The sequence below is a fragment of the Calypte anna genome, chromosome 4A, assembly GCF_003957555.1.
Source record: "Calypte anna isolate BGI_N300 chromosome 4A, bCalAnn1_v1.p, whole genome shotgun sequence".
Taxonomy (NCBI): domain Eukaryota; kingdom Metazoa; phylum Chordata; class Aves; order Apodiformes; family Trochilidae; genus Calypte; species Calypte anna.
The window spans coordinates 22,982,976-22,999,706 of NC_044248.1; the positions used below are offsets into that span (position 1 = coordinate 22,982,976).

At 37.2% G+C, this 16,731-nt stretch overlaps 1 protein-coding gene across 1 annotated transcript; it reads right to left on the reverse strand.

Moving 5' to 3' along the window:
- Positions 1-320: 320 nt before the first annotated feature.
- On the reverse strand, positions 321-16,725 carry PRIMPOL (primase and DNA directed polymerase). Its single transcript, XM_030449503.1, has 14 exons — positions 16,623-16,725; positions 16,127-16,226; positions 12,977-13,161; positions 11,759-11,850; positions 10,679-10,820; positions 9,765-9,912; positions 6,122-6,410; positions 4,297-4,479; positions 2,883-2,980; positions 2,388-2,474; positions 2,199-2,307; positions 1,621-1,703; positions 1,490-1,536; positions 321-626 (listed from the first exon to the last, which is right to left on the reverse strand). The coding sequence occupies exons 3-14, from the start codon at positions 13,154-13,156 to the stop codon at positions 321-323; spliced, it is 1,764 nt and encodes a 587-aa protein (XP_030305363.1). The 5' UTR covers positions 13,157-13,161; positions 16,127-16,226; positions 16,623-16,725.
- Between the last annotated feature and the right edge of the window lie 6 nt (positions 16,726-16,731).

A 16,731-nucleotide genomic window follows, 5' to 3' on the forward strand; every position in this document is an offset into this window, starting at 1 on the left:
GCTTATCAGTAACACTTGGACATGGAGCAAAGAAAACAGAAACTGTAAAGTGCCCAGTGTTAAAAGTGCTAAACTTGGAGCAGCATTCATGACAAGTTTTCAGTCCAGTACTCTCCAGCCCCTGTATAATCTGTGATCTCCTCCTGCTTGCTCAGGAGCATCCAGCTGTGAGGATACTTGTCACTCAGGTCTTTGTCTTACAGCTCTGGAAGAGCATTTCTGCACTCAGTCACTCAGTATCTTTCACAGAAGGCATGTGACACCACGTTGTGTTACAGCAGCTTCATTGCTTGCCATCTGGTTTTGCTAGCCAAGTCTGGCTAGCTGTCTTCTTTAGTGCAAGTGTCCTGTTTCCTGAAAGCTTCCAAAAGAACTTCATCAGGAATTTCTTCCATGGCATAATTCAAACTATCATTTGCAGCCTCAGCTAGTTCCACATCTTCAGTAGCTTCTAGGAAACAGACATCATCACTGGCATTGCCCCACTCACTGTCTGACAACAGGAAGTCTTGAGACAATCTTTTCTCTAGAGATACTGAGCTTTTTGACAAGTCTGCTGCATTACAGTTTGGTTTTACTTTATCTTCTGTGTTCCCTCTTTCATCCATTACTGCATACTCTTCTTCCTTTTAGAAACAAGAATCATATTTATTCCATATAAAAATGGTCTTCATACCTTTAGCTGGTCTGACCTGAAAGTCTGAAAGTTGACTGTCACTTTATAATGGGTACTACAGAAAGCTGGCCAACAAGACATTTTCCAGCAGCTTAATTTATAGCTATGCTAACTTGAGGAAGCCTATTTTAATAGGAACAGGAAAAAAAGTAGTAGAAAAAAAAATTGTACACAGCTTCTTAAAATCATACAAGGTCAAAATTAATTTTAGTGCCTGTTAGAAGATACAGTCAGAATCTGAAAATGCATTTCAATTAAACTTTTATGAAATACCACTAATAGCTATTGATCTGCTTATGTAGAGCTTAATGTGCCATTCTGCAGTATGAAATTTCAAAGTGTCAATTTAAAAGCTGCAAAGGGCCAACTTTCTACCCATGTAGGTAGACAGAACTGCTTAATACACTAAAATGGAGTTAAGTAAACTTCAAATTTGAGAGTCACTGACTTAAACTTGACTCTGACTGATTTAAGTGCTCCAAGAGCATTTCTATTTTAGCTGGCCCAGCATGAAGGCAAATGTCCACATCAGAACTTCACCTGGGATTAAATACTTTCTTCTGGTGTGGTCTGAACAGAGTTATCAGTGCATAAAAACACAAGACCACTCCAGGTGCAGAATGGAAAAACTGCCCCCAAGTTAAGTTAGGCTACGCCACTAACTTAGCTTCATCTGTGCTGACAGTTTTTGTGCTAACTCTGCTGCTGGAGAACCTTCATGAACTCAACTCTGCATTAGTGGGGACTTGAAATGACTTCCAGAGGCAACTTTACCCCTAGGAACTTCAGGATATCAATAGGACAAAAACATACCTCTTTGAAAAGGAAAGGGAGACGTAGCTGAGCTGGTAATGGGAAACCTAAATCAAATATATAGCATTATATTAACATTCCAAGTATTCCAAGTATTAAGTGTAATTTCTTCGAAATCACAGAACACATACTTTGTGATTTGAAGTTTTTTTCTCTGCAGACTGGATCATGACACTTTTGATACCAGACTTCCTTCTTTAGATCTACCAGAATCCTAAGAAATAATTAATTTTGTTGTTAGTAACAGTACATTAGTACAGCTGTTGTTTTCATACTCTGGCATACTTATTGCATGTTTCTTTTTTACAGGCTGTGGTAGTTTTTTTCAATAAACTTCAGGCTTCCCAAGTTAAAATGTACAATTTAAGATGCACTGTAAAATAATTTAAAAGTGGTCTGTTTTCTTTATTTCTGACTGTTCAGCTTCCTCACTAGGAAGCATCAAAGCATAGTACTACTTGATAGCTTTAACATACTCTGACTTGTATCTTCAGGCATGTATTTTAAATACTGTGAAGATTACTTCACAGAGAAATAGAAATTCAGTTATCAAAAAAGTACGATTGGAGGGGAAGGTACTTCCCATCTCCCCCCAAGAGAACAGAAATTGTAACAGGTGCCAATTCTATCCATAATTTTTTCTGCATTTTGATAGAATAATAGTCGAGTAGAAAACTAAAGCTGTTCTAAAGTAAATAGTTGAACATACATTATGTTGTTACTTTTGTGAGATCTTCCAATGTTTTCACACCAACGGTAACCAGAAATATCATATACAAGGATTTCTTCCAGAGAGAAATAATTCCATCGTCGTATCCCTGGGGGGAAGAAACTAATTAATTAACTCTTTAAAAATACTGCTGTGGAATACTCATTTCTAAATAGTTGTGTTCTTTACCTCCTTGCACCCCATCTTTATTAACCAAAGAACGAACAAAAGAATCAATCTCTGGATATGGTGATTCCTGATAACCTTCCATGGAATCTGTAAAACAAAGACCACAGACATTTACCCTTACTGGTTTTGTCATGGAAATATGTAATTGTTACACAGGATATAGACCAACAGACAGGAAATGCACATGAATCGCACCAGATCCTTAAATAAAGCCAGGGATAAATTCAGTGTAATTTCCTGTAGATCTTTTAACTGCACACCCTCCCCCTCCCAGGGTGGAGAGGGAACTGGAGCAATGCAGGGTAGCTTTGGGAGCAGGAGAGGAGGGGAAATGGCATTCAAGCACTGCAGAGCACCCTTCAGTACAGCTTTACCCCATCTCCTGCAGAAAGCTGGTGGGAGAAAGGCTCTCCTAGATGTTGTCACATGTGTAAGTCACTCTGGAGCTAATTTAAGTGTACTTTTTTCCTATACAGTAGGCAAGGCTTGAGGTACCTCTATTGCTTCTGGTAGTTTTACTGTTTAAAAAAGCAGACATTTTTCTCTCCTCCTCCGAAAAGCCAGATGACAGAACTTTGGTTCCATCCCCCACTCTGAAGAGAGAATACAAAGGCAAATGTGTGATTCTTACAGCCTGACACAGGATGGCATGGCATAAGGTAACACAGCACATAACACACAGCACATAACATGAGTTCTGGGCAACCAGCCCTCGCTGGCCCGGTTGGAGCAGGGGGAGCTGGACTAGACAAACTCCAGAGGTCCCTGCCAACCTCTAATAGCCTGTGATTCTCCCTGCTACCTTTTGCTGCCCCTGTAGCACTTTTGTTCTTCTCATTTTTATGATTTCCTCTAACTCATGCCAGCAGCAGGCACAGCTTCTTCCTTCAGAACAGCAAAATCCAGTTTCTGGTAAAAATCCCAGGACCAGCCATTTAAAGACTCCTGGTCTACTGTCCTGCTGTACTACTCTTACAACAGCATTTGCTCCAGATGCAATATTTATGCATATATACCCTTTGAAAGTTTTTTTGTTGGTTTTTTCCTTCTCTCTACAAAGAACTACTGTTCCTTGCCATATTTCTATCTGGAAGTCAGCTGATCACACAGCAGAATTGCTCATCCAGATTTATGACAGACTCAGCTGATATCTATAATCTGAATACACTATACAATTTATGCTACAGGGCTACTGGTATCTGTTCAGGATAACTAACATGTCAGGAGATAAAAACAAGTCACAACAAATACATGTTTTTAATAAAAATATTATAGATAACATCATACAGATCAATATACCATTTTAACCTTCTTTCTGTTGCAGTAATGCATGATTAGGATTACTTAAGATACAGTTGGTGCAGGGCAAGATACATCAGAGGTTTAGATGAGATAGAGAAAATCTGATTACTGTAGGTATCAATATCCAGCCTAGGGTACTAAATGGTAAATCTGGTATGCAAGCAAACATGTACAAAGGTCTTTTTTATTTTTTTTACCATAACTAGGAAAAGAGACTCTTTGTATTTAATTGACTAATGTCTGTAATTTTTGCTTTTAGAGCTATACTGAATCCGACCCAAGTTAATAATGGTTACATTTTGGCATATTGAGTGTGTACAGAGAAGTAAGGCACAACTCAGAAGCCATACCATATGTTCGAGTTATTTAAACATTTGAAGGTAGGTTAGAAAAAAAAACAACAAACCCAACAAAAAAACCCTTTATCCCCATAATCTTTTTCTTCAAAAACAACAAATTCTACTAGCAACTCCTAAATTACACTGTAGCCATGTTCATGAAATAACTGGCCATTGTTGATAGTTATTGGTAACTGCTGCAGGACAAAAAACCCACTAAAAATATGTATTTCAAAGTATTTTCAATTCCACTGGAATGAAACAATTACCTAATGTTGCAGATCAAAGAGGAAAGAAAATATGCTTCTTCCAAGGAGTCGTTGTCTCCACAGTTAGGGACAAATGTATTATCCTCTGCAATCTGCAGAATCACGTTTTTTCCTGCTTTTGATGATTTATACATCCGGAAATTTCTATTCCGTGTATAAACTCCTATAGGAAAACAAATACTTCTTAACAACACTGCTAGGATTTAAGGCCTATTACTTGTAAGTTAAATAATTTTCCACAGACCCATCTTGGGGTCTAATGAATGGACAAAAACTCCCACTGAGTTCAACTCACCTTGCATGTAAGAAATGCAACAAAGAAAGATCACGCACACATTTACATTTTTATGTCAAGGAATTAAGACTCAAGACCTCTACAAAGGCACTGTAATAATTTTGAAATTATCCTTGCTATAAGTTTCTTTCTGTAGAAGTTTCTTTCTGCTTTCCCATTATCTTTGTGGAATGCAGCTGAGCATAAAAAGCTACACAATTATTTTAACCAGCAAGAGCTTCTGTGTATAGTGCACTGTGAAGATGTATTGGGAAACTTCAATTCCAGTCTCAAAAACAAAGAACAAAAAATTATCAGGTACCATAAATACTTCCTAGCCTGTCTAAGAATGTATCGAGGAGGTGGGTGCATTATTCATGGGTTGCATTTAATTTTCATGAAGATAAATTAGAAGATGTCATAAAAAAAGAATGTCACATCCCTATCACAGCAGCCTCATGATGTAACTCAATATTCCAGCATTATTCAATATTCCATTACTCAATATTCCAGCATTCCAATAACTAATTTTACCCTTCCAGTTCTGAAGTACTGTGTGTAACATAACCACCCTCAGTATTTAATTTGAGGGCTAACATTAAATTCTTAAAGGGTAAACAATTTGTTTTTTCTTTAATTTCCATTCATGAATATGCTTGAAGGAATTTTGAACAGTAGGTGTGAAGCAATCCTGAATCAGCAATTGGAAAGCCTAACAGAGGGACAATTAGGGATTGTTCCAATTGGGATTATGTTCCAATAAATCAGACCTATTGAAGAGGCCAGCAATAAAGCTGACCGTGAAGAAGGATTTGAATGAGTAGGGTTCTTCATAGAAATCTGGGAAAAACCATAATAATCAGTCCTCAAATACCTAAAGCACTGCTGTACAAAAGTGTGTGAAACTCTTTCCACTGAGGGAAAAAAAAAAAGAGAAACCAGATATGGGGATGGAGAAAGGTGGTACTTTCAAACTTGAGTTTGATTATGGGTGTTGTGATCCTGGAGATTTTAAACATTTCAGTACCATGACTAGGTTGAGCACAACTGGAGCATGAAGTGCCCAACCCTAAATTTCTGTAATTGTGAGATTAAAACCTAACAACTGCCATTCCAAACTGAAGAAGAAAGCTCAATTCATACATGCAGAATAATGCAGGCCACACCTGTAAGACTTTTTCCATAATGAAGCAGCTTCTAATTCAACTGAAATGACCAAAATACAATTCACACTATCCTCTTTTAATCCAAATAGGAGCACTAAATCCTTAGAATCAATTACAGTCTTGTGTGGCAAGATTTTCTTCAAACTTCAGAGCAAAATAATTAAATGTAGTAATATAAAAAGTGCCATCGAGAATCTGAGACTCCTTAAAAGTACAGCATTTATGAGCACAGTTTCAGCACATATATTTGGTTTAAATTCTGAGCATAGGCACAATGATAAAACACTGTTACTGTTATTGTGTGTGATCAAAGATTAAGGAACAAATCTCATTTCAGAACCTTTGGTACATTTCAAAGAGGTTTAAAAGCACTTCTAGTATTTACCTAGATCCACAAAAGTTGCTTGTCTCCTTCTTATCATTTATTATTAGATAGGAATATTCTGAATCTTCTCCCTGGTATGATGTCTCCATACCCTTTGTTTTGTGAGCAATGCTTGGCCAGCCTTTGGAAGCATCTTCACTGGCTGTGAAGTTTGTAAGAGAACCATCTGATCCAACTGCTTCTGCAGAGCACTGGAAAACATCACCTGCTCCTTCTGGAATAACAGCAGCAGCAGCTTTACTCTCTATTAACCTTATGGCAGGCTGCAAAATGGTTCTGACAAAGTTACCTTAAAAACAAAAAACATAAAGCAGATTATGTTTAGATTACGCAGATTATTCATATAGCTTTGCTATTACAAACCTTTTTTTTAATCCAGTCACAGGTAGTTTTTAACATTTTTTGTAGATTATTTTTATAGTACTTAATGTCTGTATGAGATTACATTAGCAAGATGAGATTTAGGACTCTGAAGATCTTGTGAATGTCTCTCTTACTACTTCTTACCCTAATTTCATTTTAAGATTGATTTAAGAGGTTTACTTGCAGCTTCACGGTAAATTAACTGGTGTAAGAGTTCGACCAGGGCTTACTTGAACAACAAATTACTTTTACAGAAGTATTTTGTAATGACTTTTCAAACTTCCAGTATTGTAATACAACATCCATTGTACTTCAGGCTCTGATGGGTGGTGACCAAAGACCCACAGACACATGATATTGTCCTGCCATGGCTGAATATTAATTGCAGGGAGAGGGAAGACAATACAGATGTAGATGGAAAACTGTGAAGTGGAAGGAAAACTGGCAAGGAGGATTCTGCAGCTGTTAGCTGAATCCTTGATGGGGAAACTGAAAGAGTATGAACTATCAGTCCTTCTATGGTGCATATCAGCAGAATGACTCAGTGTCTCAAGCATTACTATCACCACCCTCTTAACTCATTACAGGACTACTGAGGCACACAAATGATTCATAGTCACAGACACTGTTTTAACCCTGTGTGTTCAAATAGGCATACAGAATTCTTAGGTTTATGACAATAGTTACTGGATCTTCAGGGAGAAAATGTCCATATATGCAGAACTGTAGTTTATTTCAATTACTGTAAAAATATCTTTAAAAAGTCCTGGTTGACCACTTCCTTTTCTGTGTGTCTGTAATGAAGTTATCACTCTGGTGCCAAAACAGCAAAGTTTTTGTCAATGAAAGATTACTTTGGGAGTTAGTTCTTTATCATTCACACACATCTTTGTTTTCTCTCTTCCCATTTCCTCTAACTGGTCAGATGTGAAACCAAACCCTGAATTTCACAGTTTTGATCCTTGACTGTATTTTGTATTATGTAAATATCTTGATCTCTACAGCTTTCCTGTGGACCTTCACGATCTCCTGTGCTTTCTTACATGAGCTATGAACTCAGACCCTGCATTTTAATTCTGACTGGTACCTAATTCAAAATATTACAGTAAATCTTTTAAATCACACTCAATTTTAAACCTACGCACTTTGTACATGACTCCTGACATAAGATACTTATGAAACAATATCACCTGAGATGTGACAGTTCATATTCTAGTTTATCCCACATAAATACCACTAACTCAAAGGAATTTTTACCAGACAGAACACCAAAATGATGAATTTTTAAAAAAGACAACACTTGGATGTGTCTGAGAAATACATGAGAAACAGTTGAATATTAAACAAAATCCTTCCATCAGAATATGATATACACTTTTTCCTACAGATTCTGTAAAATTACTTTAAGTTATCTGCATTTTCAGTTATTTATTACTGAACAGTGTTTTGCACAAAGTACAAACCTGATATGCTTTAATCCAGTTTTGTCAAATAGCTTACTAAAATGCATTAAAAGTCTAGAGCATAATATTATTGATACTGTGTGAATTTAACACATTCACATATCTCACTTATTAAAATCAGTTTTCACTGCGACTTCACCATCTTGTCGAAAAGACAAAGGCAGAACGTGAACTCACAATCCAGATGTATTTTGTGTGCCAGTAAACATGTCCTGCTAGGACATATACAGTGCACAGTAATAAACTACTTAAAAGACAGAGGAGGTATGAAAAAAAAAAACCAAATACAGTATAACCTTTTTCAAGGCTGATATGAGAGAAAGAGCAGAGCTAAAAAAGAAGTAAGGGTGAGAAAGGAAAAGGGAGACACGAAGACAATCAGACAGATTGTGACCAAGTAGATAGCAGAATAAAAGGAGGAATGTGAGTGGGACTAAAATTATGATTCCAACATCCTCAACTCTTCCTCTTCTTGCAGTGGAAACCCAGAAACACAGCACATCATTTCATTCTGATACATGTAATTCTGCTGCTGCTGTCACAGTTCTTCTTGGACACAAATGGTAGAGATAAATCTAAATTTCACTCCTAATAACCCATGAGATTATTAGTATGGGACCTTGAGCAACCTGGTCTAACAACCTGGGAGGTGTCCCTACCCATGCAAGGGGGTTGGAAGTAGGTGGTCTTTAAGGTCCCTTTCAACCCAAACCATTCCGTGACTGAAAGATCCTTTGTTAACTTTCTAGCAGCATTTCTGCTCCCTCTCCCTCACCCTATTAATTTGGAACAAACACACTAAGGAACAAAGTCAAACATTCAAATATTAAGAAATTACAAAACCAAGGCTGCAGGTGCAGTGTTAAATAACCCAAATTTGTATGTTGATACAGATTTTAATTCCACCACTGGACAAGCTGTTTTCCATTATTTCCTGCTTCATTCTGACACAACTCAGCTGATGCTCTGCTGTGCCCTCATTCTTCAATGTGTGTCTATAAGCCTGCTTTACTGCACACCACACAAAATATATATATATACACATTTATTTTTCTTAACACTCACCATGAGCACCTCAGTGAATTATAGATAAGAATCACAGAACCATTTTGGTTAGAAAAGACCTTTAAGATCATTGAGTCCGACCATTAACCTTATTCTACCAAGTCCAGTGCTAAAATTTAAGTACTTCATAAATGGTATTTTAAAAGTATGTTCAAAATACTTATGTGAAGTGAGAACTACTTATTTAACTTATTTTCAAAATGGAGTCAAGATCTGGCAATTCTTTGTATTGGAGATGGCATATCCCATGCAGTCCTAGCTTGTATCAACAATTAAAATTGCTTTTGGCTTTTTCTCACTCATGTTTATGCACAGGTGTCTTAAAACCATCTTTGTCCTGACTTTCTGACCCTGTGCTAGCACAATTCAACCAAATTTACAGCCTAAAATCTTAGCTTCGACTTTTAAGACTGGTATTAGCCTGAAAATTAAGGAGTCATTGTCATTCTGTAAAAAAATTTTCAAGCCAAAAGCCAATCTTGCCTGTAGTTTCATAAATACAGTTTCATAATACAGGCACCAAAAAATTACAGTTTTGCAAACACAAATGTGAATTATAGAAAAAGTAAGTAGAAGATGAACAGAGAAACAATAAGCCTTATTGAAATAGAAATAAGTAGTAATTTCTGCTGAGAATGCATATTGGTTTCCAATCGTAATTCCAGTAAAATAAATATTCAAATCTAAGATGGCACTGCACTATCAAAAGCTCACCTTCTATTTTTAGGTGTAAGAGCAAAGAACACACTTACCAACATGAATATTATCCTTAAATACAGTCTTTTGGGGTAGAAATATTAAGTGTCGACTAAATTTTTCGTCAGTACTGGAATCTAAATTCAGGACATCTTTGGCTGAGCAATTCACATCATAAAGCTCTTTTAATTTTTGGCAGACAAGCTGAAATTATAAACATTAATTAGGATATTTTCTCTAGCATTTTTGATAGTGGCATCTATAAACTTAACACAAATTCAGATTCTACACATTTTTTTCAGGTTTTCTTTTTTAATTTTGAGCATACAATTACTTCAAGTTAACACCTAGCATAGCAACTTTTAACCAAACTGGACACAGGCTATATTTCCTATAATAAGCAAATCACTGAATATACTAACAGTGATAAGCTGGGCAGATTTTCAGTTTTTCAGATCAAATTCTAATTTAGTGTCTTTATCTTGTGCTTTTTTCCACCACAAAGCAGTTCACAACCACAGTGACAATGTTTGTTATGTACATTTACCTAGAATGGAAGACAGAGGCTATCATGATATAAAAGGCTGGTACACTGAATCACTGTTATGATTTAACTAACTAATTGGTATGAGGAATATCTGAATGGAACTTTTACTGACACTGCTCTGAAGAACACCTGAACACTCCTTCAGTTTTACAGCTTTGAAGTGGCAGAGCACATAAAACAATCTGCAAAAGCAAACTCCTTATCAGTAAACTGGCAGTGCATACAAGCATTTCAACAACCAGCGTTCTCTACTTTTTCCTTCCACTTAAATGAGAGAACCTTTGCTTTCATTAGAATATTACATTTTTCTTTATTAAAAATAACTCCCAGGTCTACAGTTCTTTTTCATTTTACTATAGAATAATCAAGATAAAATGGTAAATACTTTGGTTTCATATTAAATCGACAATGAATGCATGTTACCTCAATTAACTTTGCAACCATACTCTTGCCATCTGCACAAGGGTTTGCTGGTTTGTAGAATTCCAAATCAAAATAAAGTTTGCATGCAGCTTCCTCGGGAATTACTTCATAGCAATGCATAAGACTTGTTTTATAATCTTTCCTAAAGAAGACAAAAACAAGCCACCACCTCTCAAAAGAAATATTATCCATACTTACCAATTGCAAACAAGAATTCCACAAGTCCTAAATATTCTTTTCTTTTTCAAACCACACATATTAAAAAAGCAGCAGCCTTAAAATGCTTTGAAAAAATTGTAACTGAAGTCATCATCAAACACCAGCCTATCTGTCCTAGAATTTAAGTCTGTAAAGTGTTCTCCCCTTCCCCCCTAAGTCTTACAATACATACTGTCAGTAGAAATTAGAATTTAAGGATTGCTACAGGAAAACCTCATTATCACTCTTGTTAAGCACTAAAAATAAGATTACACAGTCTTTTTTTCAAACTCAATTAAAAATTAATCTTATTTTCAAACTAAGAAATAATCAAGCTTAGTTTTAATATAAAAATTGACTCATAGATTTGTTTTACTTCATAACCAAATGTTTTAGTGTGAAAAAAAATTGGGAAAAAAAAATCAGCACATGATAAAGTTGTCAATACTTGAAACTACATTAAGAAAATACAAAACCATAAAGTAGTACCTGAACATTTATATTAATACCCATTTAAACTGATATGTGACTAATCATAGAAGTATGTTTACATGTTGCTGTAATCCCCTGAGGAAAGCTGACAGCAAATGCAATTGTAGGGCTAGAAGAACTAGCAATGGATGGGTCCCTAACTTCCAGGAAATCACAGCAGTCTGCACCTCAAAAGAAAGTTGAATCTCACAAGAGAATAGATTGATTTGTCCTTACAAATACTTTCCCTGTTGCCAAGATGAAACCTCAGGCCACTCATTATAGCTCTGTGCTAGTCAGAGCAGCAGCCTACTGGGGATAGTTATCCAGTAATAGCTCTTACTGGAAAACTCTGTATCTGGTATTCTGCTGTCTTACACTAACACTTTTCAACACTTTTCAAATACTCACGTGTAATAAAACCAAAGCTCTTTATATGTTGTCACAAGGTAAAACCTCTGTCTACTTTGTGTGCTCCTTTCCAAGGCAAAAACATGAACGTCCTTTTAAAATAAAACATTGAAGGTTTTTTTTAATTCAAAGAACCAGTTCAAGTCTACAGATGTTCCTATTTGACGTTAATTTCTTTAGTTAAAGGTAAGTGCTAGAACACTATAAACAGATCATGTTTCAAACCAAGCAGCAGCACCTGTTTTTAATTAAGAACATCATTCCAATTTCAGGTACATGAGTAAAAATCTGAAGGGTTTTTTGCTGTGCATTAATGTAAGCTCTGTTTTCTCTGTCAAGTTGTCTTTTTTCTGATCAGTAGAGCAATGTGAAAGGAATAGTCTTATGGACATGACGACAGCATATGGCTTTACAGCTAATATTTTTTACACTATATATTATTTAAATAAAAAAACGGAAATCTGAAAAGGTAACAAACAAAAAAAGCCCACAGTGCCAAGCTAGTGAATGTGCATTATGAAAATGGACTGTCAGGATTACTTAAACATGTAAAACAATAGAAAGAAATCCTGGTATTTTCTTTAAAAGTAGCAATCAATTTGAAAAGTATTAAATACAGAGAACTGAAAACAGAGGATACATTTAAAATAACATTTATTTGGCTCATCACTTCTTATCATCTGAACTGGCTACTCATTGGAGAGCTGTACTGTTTTTATTTTGTCTCTGTCTCCTGTTTATTGCTTTTCTTCCTCATTCTTTTCCTCCTCTTTCTTCCTACTCAACTCTACCTTCCCATTCTGCTGCTAACCCTGACAGCTCCCTTACCTTCAGAAGAAACAAATCTATCACTACAACATTACCAAAAAGCACTTTTACAGTTAGAGGTTGATACCACATACCAATTTGTATCTTAGAATCATTATTTCTTAGGGCTATCTCAAGTGTAGCATTATCTTCTGCAAGGACAAACCCCACAAAAAAAAAAAAAAAAAAAAAAAAAAAAAAAAAACCCAAACCACCAAACAAAAAGCAAGCAAACAAACAAAATTTCTGTTTCAGGATTGGAGAGAACTATAAAGAAGAAAGGAAAGAAAAAAAAAAGAAAGGAAAAAAACCACCTGATCTGATAAAAACTTCACTGTCACCCAGGCTTTTAAATTAAGTTCAACCTTGAAAATGCCTAAAAAGTAGACATTCATCTAACAAATAATTTACCTCTTTGCAGGTTTTTACATAATTAAAAGCTTCAGCTTGGCGATAAAATATTTTCCAAACAGGGGATGGCTCAAGGGGTTTGGACAGTCTTGGTCTGTAAACTGGAGGAAGAGGATTTCTTTCATAGTGAGATGCTAGTTCTTCCACTTTCTTTACTCTTTCTTCCCATTTTCTCTTCATTTGTCCTAAAGCAATTACAAATAGTCGAATCAGTAAAAACTATTGTTTGTAACTTACTCATCACTGGTTTTAATTCTGTTTTGGTTGAGTATACTTTATTTATTAGGTGACAGTAACCAATATTCCAAATCAACACCCAATCCTGCTATGAAACTCACTTTATCATTAAATCTTTCCACACAGATTTGGAAGTAGAAGATCTTCATATTATCAAAGATAAACACATAAATCAAAGATACCAATGTTCATATTATCAAAGATAAACACAACAAAATAGACACAATAAGGGAAGCCCTAAAAAGTTTCCTTTATGTTTACAGAATGGTATTACATTCCTCCTCAAAAGGAATATAAACTTTGTGTTAATTAACCACACAACATTACTAAGGAGTGAAAAACTGCTATTTTTTCTGCTTTACAGCTGGAGAGAGAAATGAGCTAACTAAACTGAATGGGCAATCCAGCACTTGAGCTCCTGAGAAAAATTAAGATTTCATTAACTCTATCTCTGAGCTGTGTATCTCAAAGTAAAGGAACTGAAACCCAAGATGAGGGCTCCATTCTCCACTGCTGACCTTTGCAATTGATCAGTAGTGCTTTTGCATGCTTTAAAATCTGATGTACATTCTTGCAAATTTATGATAGTAATCTGATCTCTTCAAGAAATAGCATTTGATGCAGTAAGGCTTGCTATCTTGCAACCTTTAAACTTCTAGTCACATAAAGTAATGCTAATACTATAAAGTAATGCAGTAAAGCATAAGAGCACATTAACAATGTATAATTATTTTTTAAGTTTAACTAACTGTTTCCTAGGAAAATTCATTGCCCCTCTGAACACCTGCAAATCAGTAAAGAGCATTACCAAAAAACTGACACAAAGGAAGAGGGGAAAGAAGTAAAAAAAGATGAATGTGCATCTTTTGGCTCTGCCTACCATAACCATGTACCAAACCTCAGTTCTCAAAACAACCTCACAGCTGCACCGAAAGATAAAAATGAACTTGAATATAATCAAAGCTATTCAAACCTTTAACAACCTAGATCCACAAGGTGAGTTTAAGTATTTAAATATTCCTGTGGGCCCTGAAGCCCAAATTTTAGATCTACTGAATCCCCTTCAAGTTTTCCACAGTAAAGATTCCACTTCTGCCCATGGTACATGGAAACATGCCTGAATTCTTACTGTTTAGTGCCCCTGTCCAGTCTAAATAACAGATTGCTTTTTCTCTTACAGAGGTTTGTCATATTCTCTCTACAGACCATTCCAGTCTCCTGGCATGCAGAATTCCTCCACTCCCTTTCTTTTCCTGCAATTAAGTTTCTTCTTTGGGAATGAAAAATGAAAATCTTGACAGTAATCAGCATTTCTCGGAAGGACTTGTGGAAGTCTCAGTTTCATTTTGATGCTGTTGGCTCTGTTGTGAATTAATTGGGTGCAAAAGGCAATCCCTACGTCAGGTCTTTTCCGTAATGTGACCATTCAAAAGAAGGGGAGCAAAGGACAATTCTCATAATTCTCTACTCATTTTAAACTTCATAGTTAAATCATGACATATTTCGGCAGAAACACAGCTGGGAAGATATCTATCTGTACCTGGGGGGAGGCTGATGATTCTTAATTTAAACTCTGATCTGTCACTGTTCTTGCAGTTCAAAATCTCTTGGACTCTCAGCAGTCCAACACAGTGAGTTTTTCAAGGTAACTGCCGTTCTGTATCAGCTGTAACACCACAAGACATCTGTTTAGAGCAGATAAAACTTACAGATGACATGTTACTACTGACTTAGCCTTCTGAGTTGACTGTGAAATTCTCACTTCATTCTCCTCTCTTCTGTCCCACCAGAAGTAAGGTGAGTAATTATGCCAGAAAGAAATTTTGTCACCAACATGTTTGGACATCAGTGGTTTTGACTCAGCAGGATGATTCGCGAAGACTCTGTGAAAAATGTATCTCCTGGGAGGTGACTTAAAGAGCTTGCTATTTTATTCCTTCCCTTCAATGAATGACTACTTGGTTTTTTTAGTTATGAGGACGCTGCACATCTTTTATTTTTATACCTCACATGGTTGTTGGCTTTTTTTAAACAAAAGGATTTGCTATTTCAGAAACAGTTATTTTCTTACTTGTGCTATAGGGGACATATAAACACAAATGCATGGTTTCATCACATTTCCCTACTTTTTTTTTCCAAAAAAACCTCACCATACTTGAAAATCTGTAACAATTATGGACAACACAGACTATCCACACCTGCTGAGAAATGAAGCTTAGATATGCAAATCAATCACTGCTTAAAATAACATAATTACGTTGGTTTCCTGGCTGGTGTATATCATGCAACATAGCATGCTATTCTCTGACAGGATTCATGCTCCTCCACACCAACAAATCCACGAGATCCTCTTCCAGCCACTGATACAGCCTTAGAAGAATTTACTAAATAACTTTCTCCCTAGTGCTATATTCCCTGCCTTTAGCAAAAAATAGATTAGTTATCTGCATGGCATACTGTCAAACAGTACTCATCTTCCCCCAACAAAATATAAAAGAGGAGTATCAAGTTCTCATCTTTCATCTTGCACTCCTACTTGGAGAAGGTTCTACAGTTAAGATTTGAAGAATTTTGTGTACAAAAGATAGGATACTAGACGGTCATAAGACCTTAAAAACCAGGCTTGTGCCTGTTGTGAGAAGCTGGGAAACAATTTCGAATGTTAAACTTACTCTGACTCCTGCTACCCAGTGTGAAACTAACAGACCTGAGAGTTGACGATGAAGCTGAACCTAGCCCCTGCTGTGCAGGGCCAAACTGCAGGGCACCGGGACACCCGTCGGAAGGTACTCTCAGACTATGTCACTTGGCTGCACGTTTTCCAACCTTTCTTTCATCATGCAATGGTGAGAGATAAGCCCTGCCGTAAGTGGAAGGTGCTGCTCAGACACAGTTCAGTACATCCGCACTTACCTAGCTCGCTGAAATCTGAAAGACAGCCTCTCGCTCGGTAAACATCACCACGAATTACTTCAGATGGCGATTATATTTACACACCACCATCCCGTCGGAACTAAACCGAAAGGCAATAAACAGGGTTTGAGTGAGACGAAGTAAAATGCAACAGCATCCAGAGTCGCTCTCGGCCGGTTATGACAGGCCCAGCACCCTAGGCCCAGGAAAGGCCTCCGCGGGCTCCCTCCACGCGTGGGGCGGGGTTGCTGTTGTTTCCCCGAGTGAGAGAGCACAGCCAAACCCCACCCCACAAACACACAGCTCCGAGCCAGGATGAGGGAGCCCGGCGGCAGCAGCACGGCTGAGCCCAGCAGAACGCGGGAGCGGAACGCAGACAGCTGTCCCGCCGGCTCCTCAGCCACGGCGCTCAGGCCGCCTTCCCTCAGGTCCGGGAGCCGCGGGGAACGGCCTGAGGGAAGGGGTGAGGAGGCGATATCCCCAGACACCAACTCACCGCCATAGCCCGCGCTCTGCCGCCGCAGCAGTTTGAACGACGTGACGTGGGGGAGCGGGGTTCCCGCCCTGCGCGGGGAGGAGCCAGAGGAACCACGGGGCGGTGGGTT

Excerpts from the sequence above, each read along its gene's own strand:
- PRIMPOL (XM_030449503.1), bottom strand. The coding sequence starts at position 13,156 with ATGAAGAGAAAATGGGAAGAAAGAGTAAAGAAAGTGGAAGAACTAGCA. Across the intron at positions 6,411-9,764 it reads TAAGGATAATATTCATGTTG|GTAACTTTGTCAGAACCATT; the intron begins GTAAGTGTGTTC and ends TTTGTTTTTAAG. Across the intron at positions 1,704-2,198 it reads CACAAAAGTAACAACATAAT|GATTCTGGTAGATCTAAAGA; the intron begins GTATGTTCAACT and ends ATTATTTCTTAG.